The 16538-nt window shown below is 41.4% G+C and overlaps 1 protein-coding gene across 5 annotated transcripts in view; it reads right to left on the bottom strand.

The window, feature by feature from the left end:
* The window catches only part of LOC105945774 (acyl-CoA (8-3)-desaturase-like), a 37866-nt gene extending 31399 nt beyond the window's left edge, over positions 1-6467 (bottom strand). The window contains exon 1 of one of the 5 annotated variants that reach the window (XM_031904661.1): positions 5767-6463. In XM_031904661.1, the coding sequence (XP_031760521.1) occupies positions 5767-5859 (93 nt within the window). In that variant the 5' untranslated portion in view covers positions 5860-6463. Of the gene's footprint in view, positions 1-5766 lie in introns of all 5 variants that reach the window. The other 4 variants (XM_031904659.1, XM_031904662.1, XM_031904664.1 and 1 more) reach the window with 4 other exon arrangements.
* Between the last annotated feature and the right edge of the window lie 10071 nt (positions 6468-16538).

Here is a 16538-nt window from a genome sequence, read left to right on the forward strand (position 1 = left end):
CACGACAGAAGCCGGAAGGAGGAAGCGCTCGCAGCTACCCCGGGCTGGTGCTGTTCTCTCCTAACAGGGGCACCAGCCCGGGGTAGAAGGTAAGTGATTTAAGTCACTTGGGGGTGCCTAACATTTTGGCACCCCCAAGTGACTTTGCCTTTCCTTCTCCTTTAAAAAGTGGGGTTTAACACACAACTCACTGTGGGGAAAATTGAGGGAGCCCAGCTCAGTGTTCAGTGGTTGTAAATGACCCCTTTTTATTTTGAAACGTGAATAAGCCCTTCAATGTCACACACCTCTCTCTATTTTTTTTCTGAATGATGCAGGGAAATTCAGGCAGCCTGGATAGAGAGAGACATAAACAAAGATTTTCTAAACTGCATCGCTACCCGTGTGTAGTCCAGGTCCCCATAGTGGATCAACTTTGGTGGCTGCCATCAGCGATAATGGCACATCAGAAGACGATAACTAAAGGGACTAGATCGGCTTCCACTGCACATGGTCCTGCTTGGTGGTGACTGCTGGATACCAAACACTGGGGATCATTTATAAAAGTTGCAGAGCTCAGAATTCTTCGCACAGTAAACATAATTGCCCTGCCCATGTTTATATTGATAAAGGTGGACAAGACTGGTGCATTTAATGTGCAAACATAATTGCAAATTTCTTTTGACAGTGCGAATGTCCACAAAAGCAAATTGCAAATATTTATGCGCACACTCTGCGTCCAAGTTACACCACAACTTTGGTGGTGGAAAAAATATTCTCTAAACTGACTTAGCAAATTGTGCATTTATATTCCCAAAGTGAAAATTGGCACTATATTCTCACAAAATAAACACACATAGGGGGCATGCTCATGCAAATCGCAATCTCATTTCCAAATTTTTGTGTGCAATTTGCATTACACTGAAATTCGCAAAAAAAGATGGCCACAGCATTGCAAAATGTAAGCATTTAAGGGAAAACATGTGCAAAACAAAAAAATATACACTGTGTGAACTTTAAAATGACCCCCATTGTGTGTAATGAGACTGAAGGTGGTGGCTGCGATAAGGTCCCCATACACTATAAGATCCCTATGGGTGGGCAAAATCGGGTAGCAAGTGGCTTGAAAAAAAAATAATCCGATCGTTTGGCCCTGGGGCGATCGGATTACATTTGCGGCCATGGGGCAGTCGGTTCGGGGACCGCATCAACGAGCCGATGCGGTCCCCGATCCGACCGGATTTTCTAACCTGGCCGATCGAGATCTGGACAATTTCAGGCCAGATATCGGTCGGCCAGGCCGCTCTGTTCTGCCCATACACGGGCCGATTAGCTGCCGAACCGGTCCATGGGACCGATATCGGCAGCTATAGTCGGCCCGTGTATGGGGACCTATACCCGTAGTGCAACTCTGCAAATAAATATCTAAAGAGGACCCTGTGTGAGATGGTATCAGTTAAAACCAGGTGGCAGGGGATTTCCTTAGAACAGGGGTCCCCAACCTTTCTTACTCGTGAGCCACAGTCAAATGTAAAAAGACTCGGAGAGCAACACAAGCACCATAATAGTTCATGGAGGAGCCAAATAAGGGCTGTGATTGGCTATTAGGCAGCCTCTATGCACACTAACAGCTTACAGGGGGCTTTATTTGGGAGTAAATCTTGTTTTTATTCAACCAAATCTTGTCCCCAAGTCAGGAATTAAAAATTACTGCCTGGTTTGGGGGCACTGAGAGCAACATCCAAGGGGTTGGGGAGCAACATGTTGCCCCCGGGCCACTGGTTGGGGATCACTGCCTTAGAACCTTTTCTTTTTTCCTTGGCTGTCCTATAAAGCCACCTTATATTTCCCTGACATCTAACTAACTGACAGAACAGCGCAAATGTTTATGTACCTGCTCTCCACAATCCAGTAACTGTGCACCATATCCCTTAAAGGCCACCAATAAACAATTTATAGTTGTTTGCCTGTCAAATTTAATTCCAAATGTATATGTGTTTTCAGGTCTGAATCATATGAAAATAATCTATTTTGGTATTTTCATGTGATTCCCATTTGTAGAAATTATAGATCATTCAAGGCAATTTTGGGTGTTGTAGCGATTTTCCAGATGTTTTGATGGAAAACATGATACTGTATTCTTTTTTTAAAAAAATGTAATGCTTGCCCTCCCCCCACTGCAGTTTAACTGGACCTACTAGGCCACCATTATGCATGCAAGCAACTGTGCAAACTTCTAAAATGGACTCTTGGGGGCATATTTATTATAGTGCATAACCAACTTCACCAGTGATGTTGCCCACAGCAACCAATCAGATCTTTGCTTTGTTTTCTAACTTGTAGGTGACGGTTAAATTCCAATTACTGATTGGCTGCATTGGGCAACATCACCGGTGATGTTGGCTTACACACTGTAATAAATATGCCCCTTGATCTACCATGCATTGATAACTGTTAGGAAAGGCCACGTGGTCACAAATATTCAAACTAATCGAAGAGATCTTAAAATCCCTGATACCCAAAACATCTGAACTAGCATTACTTTGATTATTACCCCAACACATGCCTTTAGATAAAAAAAAGGAAAATTCTGAGTTGGTTCTGAGCATTATTATTGCTTTTCACTTTATTTACCGTTTATTATTATTACTATCACTATCCTTTTTATATCTTTTTAATATAGCTACAAAATATTGCCTCGCACTTGCACCATCAACAATGTGCCACTGTGCTGCCCTACTGTTTGTAACTGTATATTATTTTAGTAATATCTATTTTTTGTAATATATGCACAGATCCTGTTTTTGGAATATTAAATATATAAAACTCAATAAGTTGTCCATATAGACACTTGGGAGCCTCACGATTAAACTTTTTTGAGGAAAATTCAAATTTTTTCTAACTTGTAGAACTTTTCGTAATGTCCACGATAATTTAATTAAAATTCCATGACTGTTTCGTGGTTTTCATTAACTTTTATCTCAGTTTCCCCAAGAGACCTGTTTAGCTTATTAGTTACAATTGTATCTAAGTGCAGGTGTAGCTTGTTAAGATTTCTGGGCTCTCTGCCAAAAGCTAATTTTTTAATTAAGTTTGAGAAACGTTGTATGTTTTTTAGCATTCAGTACAGGAGATCAAAGAGAAATATGGGACTTTTCAGTAAGAATCAAGAACTGCGGGCTGAGCTGTTAAAAGAGGGACTGTCCTGAAAAGTTGAGAGGTTTGAAAAGTGATAGTGGGATATTCCTATAAGAATAAACAAAGACAGGGACTTATGGGTGTTTGTCAGCTTTACTGTATCATAAACTAATCAGTAACAGCTAGATTACATACACAATACACATTTGCACAGGATTCCAGATTATTTAGATCACCAAGAGCAGGTACTTGGGAAAGAATTCATAGCTTGTCATACATTCCCTGATCTGAGCTAAGCCTTACTATACTGCTCTTGCCAAGCAGAGCAAACATGTTACAGGTACAACCTGGTAGAAAGAAAAGCAGGCAGACAGGATATATTATTCTAGCTAGTAATTAATAAGCAAAGAGGAACCTTTTGAGAATTCACTCTTGCAATGTGCCCTTCCTTTGGAAGAGCGTGGTTAAACTGAACACACAGTAAACGGATTAAGGCAAATGAGGATGTCTAAAGCAATTTCAAAGTACCGTATGTTTATATGAAATGATTAAAAGAATCTGGTTTCCTGCAATGGGTTATAGCTATCTGCTCAAATCTTGCTCCCGTGTCTGGAATATAATCTGTGTACTAGAGGCCTGTGGGCCAGATGTGGCCCTCCAATATATATTTATGGCACCCAGACTGCTCATGAGATCAAATTACCTCTTTGGATGACATATTTAAAAAAAAATCCTCTGACCCACCATCATGAATGAATAATTGGTCCTAACATACAAAAATAGTTAGAAAGAACTGACTGGCAATCTGTAGAGGGGCTGCCTAAAGACATCATAGACACTATTTTTTGGGCCTGTGAGGGCTGTTTGAGCCTTTGTATAGCTCAAATGCCAGGGCCTAATTTGAATCTCAGCATTAACCTGAAGTGGAGGATAGGGAGACAGCAGTATTCATTTATCAAAATTGGGCAAATCTGTACCTACAAACTTGTGCCTTTCAGGTGTTTTTGTTAGACTGCCATGCCAGTTACAGTTAAACAATTTAAGGACTTATCTCGCACTGCTGATCTTCTCCCTGATGTAGTAGCACCATCATCAAACTATAGAAAACTCAATGCAAGCATTAACTGATGCCAAGGCCCACACCTCTTTACACGCCTCCCAATGGCACTTCTTATATCACAACAATCTCCTTAAGATGTAAGGGCAGTTTTTCTACATTCTTTAGCTTCTGTCGTTGAACTGCAAATGAGGTAATAAAGAGAAGTACAAATAGAAAGGCCTACAGTCGACACCCTGCAGTTCGGTGTAGTACAGTTGAAATCCATGAATTCTGCCTATTTGAATCTAGTCACAGGATACAAATATGGTTATAAGACCGCAATGACACATGATGCTGTGTCTGGTGCTTTAATCCCCCCTTTTAAGAAGCCCCACCACAGGCTTACACTGCAATCACCTGCCTAGTGTACTAATAATTTTTCAGGCAGCTATGGCCTGACAAGCTCTGAAACAACACATAAGAGATTATGTACAAAGCAGCATTAGTTAGGACGGAAAATTTTGATTGGTCGCCTTTGAAAGCGCTGGAGCAAAGGCAAGCATTTACCACTGAATCATCAGATAAGGGTAGAATTCTTTTGTTTCTACCTGCATCATAATTGTAATGTGTTTGGCCACCATTAAGGGAAACTTAATATGTTTTTGCCATGTGCCCCAGTAATCTGCAGACTTTACCAGGGTATTGAAGCCTACTGTAATCTGTTGAACTTTTAGGGCACAAGTAAAAAAACATGCCAGGTTTACTTTTGCAAAATGAATATACATTACTCACACTAAAGAATATCAATAATATGACATTAGAAAATGCCATAAAAAAAAGTGTGACACTACATCCAATACAGGTGGGATAGAAGGGACAGAAACTACAACGTGTAATCAGTTTTCATAGCTTGTAGCACCAGCAAATTGTGCTACTTGCTACTTTTATGTCATTTAAGGAAAAAGATATAGCATTGGTGCTAAACTGGCAGGTACCCACGACAACAAATCAGATGTTTACTTTTGATAGAACTAATTGTTATTGGTAACTGCACTTATGTTGGTAAATCAGTTCCATGGTTCCCATTAAACCACTGACTGACTGCTGACAGTATAATACATATAGCCAGTGGGACAGGGATGGTCAAACTGCGATGCTGACAGCTTTTGCTCATTTACAACCCCATTACGTTCCGATACCTGAAGAGACTGCAAGAAGATTTGGGAGTTGTAGCTCAAGATTATCAGAAATACAGTAAGCTGGACACCACTGCTTTAGCACAAGAAATTTTCAGAAAATCTGTCTTATTTACTAACCTAGTCTAGTAAACCTTAATAACTAGTAGCATTTACTGTTTAGCGACCTAGTTAGTTCCCCAAAACGCATGCGTTTGCTTGGTTGCTAGGGTTACCGCACATGTTTACCTTTGCGCCATATATACGCACGTCTGGAATACAAGGCAAGGAAACAAAAGCGCACCCAGTACGTGTTAGCTCGGCGCCCACTATCTCTAAGCATCCCACCCAGACAGGCACAGGCTGGCTAATGCAGTTCAACAGGTTGCAGATCGTTACTAAATCCAGAAGAAAATGAAAGCAAAGTCCCCTAACCTGTTCCAGAGGAGTATGGAGTAGCTGGCTGATGGGCTGCAGCAGAGCGGAGCCCGTGGGCTGCGGTACTATGTTACCAGAGGCTGCCACCATCCTGCATCTTGCCGAGTGACAGGCGGGCTGCCAGCATACACACAGGGCACCACCGGCAACATGTGCGCCCTGCCTCCTACACTCAGGAAACCGAGCCCGCCCACTGCAGGCAGGCTGACCAATCACAAGTAAGCAGGGAGTCGGGGTGGGGCAGCTCACACCCACGGAGCTGACATTGTCAGAACTTCTTTACTGTGCCGCGCCTGCACGGCTTGTTTGTGTTCTGGTACTATAGTATCCGATGCACAGGTGAGGGAACTAACCTTCAGCAATACGCAAAACTTTCTCCCAGATCGAATGGGGTTTGGCCATTTTGGAAAAGTGCAGGAAAAAAACTGACATTCTTGAAACGCGCTCAGTGCCCATTAAAGATTAAGGCAGTCCTCTTCCCCTGGCACTGTGTGAGAGCAGGTGTTAGTGGAAGAACATTTCTCTGCCCCACCCAGGATGTGTCAGAGTCTTTGTTAGAGCGCCCCCTGCCAGCTGGAAGCAAACCGTACCAGGGGCAGGAATGGGGCTCCATGGTGAGCAGCCAGGATATCGGGACAGCAGAGTGGCGGCCTCTGAACTTTCCAGTAGACAACTCATTCAGCGACTTAAAGGGGAACAATTATGAAAAATGTTTAGACAAACATTTTAACAATTTATTGCTTAAAAATGTTGCTCCCAGGTCTGCGTCATTGATGCAGAAATGTGTGAGAGCGGAGCAAAGTGAAAGCTGATTTGCTGCGGCATGTCGTGAAGCCACACCCCTCAACAGCAAACACTTGCAAAGGTAAGGTAAAGGAATGCGCCAGGCTGGGCTGGAACTAGGGGTAGGCAGAAGAGGCAGCTGCCTAGGGTGCAACGATTGAGGGGCGCCAGACAGGAGCCTCTCCTGCCTACCCCTAGTGCTACTTTGTCATTGCCTCCGCCGCTTGTCATTAGCAGCGGAGGCAATGACCGATCTAATCGACCCGCCCCCCCCCCCCTGCACCGCCTCCTGTGCTTTGGCGCGCATGCGCCGTTCGGGGGGGCGGGGAGGTGGGCGGAGTTGGCCGACCGGGTTGTCTAGGGCGCCCGGTCGGCTTGGCCCGCCCCTGGCGCCAGGCTGGGGGCTGTATTTGCCAGTAAAGCTCTGGCACACAGGTAGATTAGTCGCCCGCGACAAATCTCCTTTGTCACGGGCGACTAATCTCCCGAACTACCATCCCACCTGTGAAAATGTAAGTCGCCGGTGGGATGGCACACGCTGTGCAGGCGATTTGCCGAAATGCGACTAATCTCCCCGTGTGCCCTAAAGCAGCTAGTTGTTTATATTCATATATACACAGCATTACCGGCTCTTTTGCATTTGGGTTTTTTGGTACTCACCAGCAGCTGCCAGTCACCCTCCTGCAATTTACACATGCAGATACAGATCTTACTTAAATAGCCAGATACAGGTGTAACAAAAGAGTGTAAAAAAGAGACTTCCTCCATACCAGTGACACATCAACTGCAGCAATATTACAGACCTCTGCACGGGCAACTTTGTGTGTACAGGCACATAGACTCCTGTATGTTGGATTCCCAGACACCTCTCTATGTCTGTCAGAGCTCTCCTGTAGACTGACTAGCCAGGCTTTCAGGCTTCTTGATTAGCTAGCTGAGTCTAATCAGTCCCACCTGGTCAGTCTGTAGCATTTACTCTGCATGTATTCTTAAGAAATGGCCATATATTCTGCTATTGATTAGCTTGTGTACATATAAAGAGTGGCTACAATGTCTATGAAGATTCTCATTCATCCAGGTCATGATAAACAGTATCTAGTAGAATTAAGTCTAAAACAACTGGACTAATCTGAGTTTTTCTTGAAAACGTTTCACCACTCATCCGAGTGGCTTCTTCAGTTCAAATGACTGGTAGGGAATTCCCCGGTATTTAAACTCTTGATGGTAGTAGAGTCACAGACATCCAATCACAATGGTTCCCTAGCAGTCATTTGAACTGAAGAAGCCACTCGGATGAGTGGTGAAACGTTTTCAAGAAAAACTCAGAAAAGTCCAGTTGTTTTAGACTTAATTCTACTAGATAGTGGCTACAATGTTATTACACAAATAGTCACACAAGTTACTGTTCCTACAACATTTATTTATAAGTTACCCACAAGGCAAATTGTAGTTTTATGGGAAGTGGATGCCCTAAAGTTATTGTTTAACTACAACTTTACACACCTGCTAGTTCTTTTGACATGTATGTTTCAAATTGCTGGGCCTTTGTGCCAAATAACTAGATTGCTGCTGCTCAGAAAAGAGTGATATGTGGCTTTTATAATGTTTTTCTCATACATAACCAAGAAATAAAATTTCTCTGTGTTTGTTAGTGTCAGACAATTTAAGGTTGAAGATACCACGATGTGTATTGTTCCTTGCAATAGAACATTACACTTTATTTTAAGTAACTATATGAGCATCTTGACAAGGTACTTAAGGCTAATGTCAGACAAGGTGTCTGGCGTATATTTTCAGCAAGCAGAAAAGCGCTTGGCGAAAATATTGCCATCCTCCTCCTACCTGTGCCTGCACGGGAATGAATGAGATACGCTCCGGTGCAGGCACATTTAGCCGAAACACGCACAAAAACGAGATAGAATGCAAAGTCTTGCGTTCTTACGCGTATTTCGGCTACATGTGCCTGCACCGGAATGTATCTCATTCATTCCGGTGCAGGCACAGGTAGGAGGCGGATGGCGATATTTTCGGCAATCGTTTTTCCGCTTGCCGAAAATACACGCCAGATGCCTCGTCTGACAATAAGCCTAAAGTGCTCCCATAACTGCCTGCACCTCCAGTGGTGGAAACAATACCAATGCCATTGAGTAAGACCTCAATGGCATTGTCTGACTCATGTTAGATTCCAAATAATTCTGGGCACTTAGTAGGCAAGTACTAGTACCAATCCGAGCACTGGGAACAGATTCTGACTGAGATTCAAAATAGGCCAGGGCCTGGCATTTCAAGTATGCAGAAGACCAAGCAGCCCTCCACAGACCCAATAAAGTGACTTTCTATGAAGGGGATAAACTTTGATGGCCAAAAGATAGTCACGTTACCAAAGCTTAAATGTAATCCAAAATGGTCGTAGTCTCTGTGAAAAATACGACTTTTTCGTGGAAGAACAAAAACCACGAAAATTTGTGGAATTTTAACAAAATTATTGTGGACATTACAAAAAGTTCTATAAGTTAGGAAAAATAGGAATTTTTCTCTTCTGGTTTAATGAATGGGCCCCATAGTGTTTTGGTATACATCCCAGCCACTCCATCTATTTATAATCATAGATCCCTGTTTGTACAATTATGGATTAGCCACTTAATACTGCAATGAACAGTGCATGATGAATTTTTTTACCCATGGAAAATTTTCGCATTGGGCAAAAATCACACACATTGATTCCCATTTTATCTAAAGAATATTTTAGTCTCAAGTATTTACAAAAACTTGAGACTGAGAGTTAATCCTGGTAATAGCAGGCAGACCAGAGGTACAATATTTTGTACCCACTTTGTTTCCTTGTGTGGTTTACAGTTTCCGGGGCGCTTCACTGTGCAATGATTGCACTGCTAAGTAAGCAGGAAATTATAGGGTATGATAAAGGCTTAGTCATTGATGCAATCTTTGCATCTTGATAATAGGTACTTCATGCTGCTGATTGTGCTCTCTGCAAGATTGGGGTCTCATTCTCCCTCCATTTAGTCAATGCTGTCACCCTCTATTACAGTATGTAATTTTGCTATATTCTGGAATGTTTCTTAAAAAAATGTTCATTGTTGGGTATAAAATGTTGACATACACAGGGGCCGGTTCAATAAAGGTCATTAACACTTAACGCATAGTTTTACGTGTTAAAAAGTGTTCATTAATTAACGATTCATTAAAGTAATTTTGTATGCGTTACTCATATCGGTCGCGCAAAAATCACAATTATCGCAAAGCATTATGTCCATCGCATTGTGATAATTATGTAATAGAAATAATAGTAACGCATAATTCGCAGACATATTTGAAGCATTAAAAGCAAAAAATATGGTGATAATTTGTGCTAATATTAACACCTACTAGGAGTGGGCATTATTTAAAAAACATTCTGGTTTGTGAAGACAACATGGAGTTTGCAGTCAGATTTTTGTTGGATTGTGAAGAAGAGAATCAAGTATGTGATCATCCTAGAGTGATGTATCCTTGAGTTTTCAGGAAATAGTGAGGAGCTATAGGTTAAATAGAGCAGCAATCTATGGCCTGTATGAGGTACTGGACCCTTATCTGCAGCCACTAACTAACAGAAGCCATGCTGTTCCTGGCATTGTGAAACTTCTGTGCTCCCCTCATTTTTTCAGAACATATCTGATATCACGGGAGCACTTACCAGACAGTCAGTGTGTGCTCTACGTCCATGCCGGAACCCAGACAGCTAAATTCCCAAACGGTAAAAAGATTTGTACAGAGCAATTCAACACTGCTGTTAAAAAATCTTTGTCTTTATTTTTTAAATCTCTTTAAAAACATATTGTGCACATACAAAAAAGACCACGCACAGCGCGTTTCGTGGTATCACACCACTTTCTGAGGAAGCGTCAAGTGTGGTCTTTTTTGTATGTGCACAATATGTTTTTAAAGAGATTTAAAAAATAAAGACAAAGATTTTTTTAACAGCAGTGTTGAATTGCTCCGTACAAATCTTTTTACCTTCATTTTTTCAGGACAGAAAGTTTTCAGAAAGCTGGAGGGATATATGGCATCCCAAATGTGTTAGGTGCCACAGATTGCACACATATGGCATTTAATACCCCACTAGACAAAGAGCATATTTTCCAGAATTGCAAAAGTTACCATTCTCTCAATATCCAAATCGTGTGTGACACTAAAATGAATATCATGAGTACTGTGTCAGGATTTTCAGGCTCCTCACATGATTCTTACATCTTGAAGCAGTGTGGATTATATGTTGATTTTAAAAGTGGAAAAATTCCTCATGGATGGCTTTTAGGTAAGTATTTGTGTCATGTCTATCAGAAGTTTTCTAGATTTGCTCTCTGACTCCCACTGTGAAACCAGGGCCTGTTTGCCATAAGCATGGTTTGCAAGTACAAGCGGGCCCTGGAGACTGGGAGACTGGAAGCAGGTTATTTTATCTTATTTTATTTCATATGCTGGCTACCCATGTTATCTGTGGCTAATGACTCCAATAACCAGGCCCCGTACAAGGGCTGAATTTGCTTTTAATGAAGCACATGTGAGAGCACGGTCTGTAATTGAGCGAACTTTTGGGGTTCTGAAAAGACGCTTCAGATATCTGGACAAGTCAGGAAAAAGCCTGTACAGTCCCAGTAAAGTGCTGTATTGCACAATATTGCCAGCCGTCATGGATTTCCTGGGTTTGTGGCTGATGGCCTAGATGACCCAATTCATCCCATACATTGTGTACAAAGTCAGATAACAGGCAATCGTGTATGGGAATAAATCATAAACAATTACTTTGCGTGTAAGTACCTACAATCTTTACTAGAATAAAAAAGAAACACAAAACAACATCTGAAACAATACTATTTGGAGTGAAAATAGTTGCACATGGCGCCGCGATTTGCCAAAGTTGCCTTAAGGGGAAACTTCAGGCGACTTTGGCAAATCGCGGCACTGCGTATGGCATTGCGGGGAGATAAATCATCCGCGACAATAAAAATTTGTGCGACGACTATTCTCCCCATGTGTCACTGCCCTAAATGTTGCGCATGCATCTTTAACAGAGCTGCCTCGTATAAGGCTTGTCGTCCCTAACTCTTGTTGTAACATGTGGCGATACACAGATCAAGATAAACAACATGCATTTTTTTCATGAGAGATTTTTGATAATTTATGAGAGTTATGGAAACAATTTTTTTCTGGTTCATGTATTTTTGGGGTAACAGTACTATTTGTGGATTTGACCTTATGTTTAACAAGTGCTTGTTGTGGGCGTTCTCAGGGGTTAGCATTATTACCAGACTCATTGGGATTATCAGAAAATACAGCATAATCACTTAAATTTTCAGGACACTGTCTTGCATTATGATCAACAATAAACCTTCTCTTTTACATTTCAGGAGATTGTTGGGGTTCTCTGTTGAGCTGTCTTGCTGACTTTCCAACCCAGTGACCTCATGGACGTTGATCTAAAAAAAGGATATATTTTTTTCAATGTTTTCAATGATGTTCATCATGGCATGAAACATACAAGTCAAGTTGATTGAGAATAATGTTATTCTGTTATTTTTGGACATTCATTTAAAATGAGAAAAAAAGGTGCAGTCTTTAGCCATACACACTGCAAGGCAAAAAAAAAGGCTGAAAGATTGACTGCACATACAGTGGTGTGAAAAACTATTTGCCCCCTTCCCGATTTCTTATTCTTTTGCATGTTTGTCACACAAAATGTTTCTGATCATCAAACACATTTAACTATTAGTCAAAGATAACACAAGTAAACACAAAATGCAGTTTTTAAATGAGGGTTTTTATTATTTAGGGAGAAAAAAAATCCAAACCTACATGGCCCTGTGTGAAAAAGTAATTGCCCCCTGAACCTAATAACTGGTTGGGCCACCCTTAGCAGCAATAACTGCAATCAAGCGTTTGCGATAACTTGCAACGAGTCTTTTACAGCGCTCTGGAGGAATTTTGGCCCACTCATCTTTGCAGAATTGTTGTAATTCAGCTTTATTTGAGGGTTTTCTAGCATGAACCGCCTTTTTAAGGTCATGCCACAACATCTCAATAGGATTCAGGTCAGGACTTTGACTAGGCCACTCCAAAGTCTTCATTTTGTTTTTCTTCAGCCATTCAGAGGTGGATTTGCTGGTGTGTTTTGGGTCATTGTCCTGCTGCAGAACCCAAGATCGCTTCAGATTGAGTTGACGAACAGATGGCCGGACATTCTCCTTCAGGATTTTTTGGTAGACAGTAGAATTCATGGTTCCATCTATCACAGCAAGCCTTCCAGGTCCTGAAGCAGCAAAACAACCCCAGACCATCACACTACCACCACCATATTTTACTGTTGGTATGATGTTCTTTTTCTGAAATGCTGTGTTACTTTTACGCCAGATGTAACGGGACACGCACCTTCCAAAAAGTTCAACTTTTGTCTCGTCGGTCCACAAGGTATTTTCCCAAAAGTCTTGGCAATCATTGAGATGTTTTTTAGCAAAATTGAGACGAGCCATAATGTTCTTTTTGCTTAAAAGTGGTTTGCGCCTTGGAAATCTGCCATGCAGGCCGTTTTTGCCCAGTCTCTTTCTTATGGTGGAGTCGTGAACACTGACCTTAATTGAGGCAAGTGAGGCCTGCAGTTCTTTAGATGTTGTCCTGGGGTCTTTTGTGGCCTCTCGGATGAGTTGTCTCTGCGCTCTTGGGGTAATTTTGGTCGGCCGGCCACTCCTGGGAAGGTTCACCACTGTTCCATGTTTTTGCCATTTGTGGATAATGGCTCTCACTGTGGTTCGCTGGAGTCCCAAAGCTTTAGAAATGGCTTTATAACCTTTACCAGACTGATAGATCTCAATTACTTTTGTTCTCATTTGTTCCTGAATTTCTTTGGATCTTGGCATGATGTCTAGCTTTTGAGGTGCTTTTGGTCTACTTCTCTGTGTCAGGTAGCTCCTATTTAAGTGATTTCTTGATTGAAACAAGTGTGGCAGTAATCAGGCCTGGGGGTGACTACAGAAATTGATATTGAAATTGAAAATTGAAATTGATAAACCACAGTTAAGTTATTTTTTAACAAGGGGGGCAATCACTTTTTCACACAGGGCCATGTAGATTTGGAGTTTTTTCTCTCCCTTAATAACGTGAACCTTCATTTAAAAACTGCATTTTGTGTTCAATTATGTTATCTTTGACTAATAGTTAACGGTTTTTGATGAGCAGAAACATTTAAGTGTGACAAACATGCAAAAGAATAAGAAATCAGGAAGGGGGCAAATAGTTTTCATAACCCAGCAAGACACACATGTCCAATAACACACCTCTCTTATTACCAATACACTGCACTCCAATACAATGCAGATTCAGTTCGGCCAGGACCGTGGATTGGGCCAAAACTGAATCCTTCAAAAAAAAGGTTGGATTCAGCCGAAATTCCGAACCAAATCCGGGATTCGGTGCATACCTAATTGGCATCTTTTCTTGCAATGCTGCACGCTTCTTGGACAAACACCAACACTGTTGACATGGTCAGCTATGTCCTTCCAGTACTTAGTTTTGACGGCAGTAGCAGTTTTCGCAGAATATTTGCCAATTATTCGGTCAATCAATGGCACTAATTTCTTAATATTGAAATTAAGAAATTTGGTAAATTTCAGATCTCTCAGTCTGTTTTCATGCTGTTTTTTCTTGCTTTGTTTGGGTGAGGAGAGTATGTCAAGTTCCTCACTTTCTACTTCACTTCACTACTCAGAGAATTCTGGGCTGCTAATGTAGCGAGGCCTTTCTTCCTCATTGTCACTGTTGTACAAAAGTGAAGGTGCAGAAGTTTTAATGTTTGCACATGTTTGTATTTTTTTGTGTTGAATTTCTGTTCTGTCATATTTACTAACACCTGAACTTTCATTAAGGTGAACAGGTATTTCAATATTCCCTTCACATTTACTAACACTTGCATCTTTGGTGGTTTAGGCTAAATCTCTGATAAAGAAGTTGCTTTCTTCCTTTCTGTTTGCAATTGTGAGTTTTCTGTATTGTGGCCTCTGCTCATGTTTTGTACTCTGTTCTTTTCTTTTTGGCATCTGTGAGCACTCATGCCTCCATCTACTCTCACCTCTATCATGCCCCAGCCTACCTTGCTCATCCTTCATTTTTTTCAGCTTTTTATTTCGGCCATTAATGTCTTTAATATCGCTATTGTCCCTCCTCTCCATTGTTTGCCTTGCCAAGGGGTTCCTTGACGGTGATTGCGCAGCTGCATTATCCGTGTCCTCCATCTTGCGACTCACAGAGGAAATGCGGAAAATGGCGGAAGTCATGTGGTATGTGATGCGTAACGTTTACGTGCGTATTAGCATGTGCTAATATCACGTGCTACGAAATAATGCATAAATATATCACATGCTTTAAAATATCGCTTAAAATATGTCATCGCAAGATAAATAATGACAATAAAATTGCTTATTTATTCAGGCAAGTGTCCTTTTTGTGAATCGATCGTTAATTCTCAAAATATAAGAAGTGATATTTTTAGCACATGCTAAAAATAACATTCATTTTTTCAGACCCCATACTGTAAAGAGTACAAAAAGCAATATATTGGAAGTAAGGGGCAAAGTAGCTTTCAAGGAAGCAAGTAGTACTCTAGAGGGCTCCTGCGTGGACTCCACCATGTCAGCCAAGAATGGAAGCAAAATTATAGCTTCTTACATTCTTAAAGGAATACTGTCGTGATATTTATGGTGTACTTTTTATTTCTAAATGACACTGTTTACATAGAAAATAATTCACTCTACCATTTAAAATTTTATTCTTGAACCAACAAATGTATTTTTTTTTAGTTGTAGTAGTTGTGTAGGCAGCCATCTCTCTGAGCTTTCAGAAACAGCCAGCGCTACACATTAGAACTGCTTTCAGATAACCTATTGTTTCTCCTACTCCCATGTAACAGAAGGAATCCCAAACTGGACTTGGATTTCCTACTATTCAGTGCTATTCTGATATCTAATGGGAGCCGCTATCTTGCTACCTTCCCATTGTTTAGAGCACAGGTCATATGGCTGCGGCACCCTGGGAAATGAAGAATAACGGAAAATCTTTTAATACTTTCCGATTTGTTTCATGAACTGGAACATGGCAGTGGGTACTAATGGGTTAACCCCCAGGCCATACGGAAGGTAGAGGAAATTACATCTTATAAAAGGACCCATTCCCTCAGTGCCTATCTTTACTGACTGAGTACAATATCCTAGGGTGGAAAGTCCCTGCCCTCTGCCATGTTCCAGTCCAGGAAACGGCCCTAATGGGACTTAAAGCTTACTACAGTGGGAGGGATGCAAAAACAATTATTTATTAGAAGTAGCCTCAGACAAAATAGAATGCCCAAAACAGGCCAAATCAAACTTGTAATGTTTGACAAAGGTACACAAAGATGGCGAAGTAGCTGCTCTACATATTTCCCCTGAAGAAACCTGGGCAAAGACTACCCAGGACACTGCTATCCCTCTGGTAGAATGTGCTTTTGGGTGCTGTCTGTAATGAGTAGGCAATTTGGATGCATTCTTTGGTCCATCTAGCAATAGTACTTTTAGAGGCTTTAGTTCCAGGATTGTTATCTGCAGAGGTAACTAAAGCTTAAGTAAAGCTTTGGGTTTTCCTGATGCAGCAGCTTACTTTATCCAGGTAAGTTTTGAGAAACCTGTCTTTTTTTGTGGGTGGATCAACCACGTCTAAGTCTAATAATGTTATTCTGTTATTTTTGCACATTCATTTGAAATGAGGAAAAAAGGTACAGCCTTTAGCCATACACACTCAGGGCCGCCATCAGGGGGGCACAGGGGGGACTGTTGTTCCGGGCCCGGACGATCTTTTGCTTTAAAGGGGGCCCGGACGTGAAACAGTTTTTAAGCACGGGCCCCCTTTAAACAATTGCGGGCCCTGTCATTGGTGGTCAGTGGGGATTTCAATTGGTTGCGCCCCGT

This window comes from Xenopus tropicalis, chromosome 6 (assembly GCF_000004195.4).
Source record: "Xenopus tropicalis strain Nigerian chromosome 6, UCB_Xtro_10.0, whole genome shotgun sequence".
NCBI lineage: Eukaryota > Metazoa > Chordata > Amphibia > Anura > Pipidae > Xenopus > Xenopus tropicalis.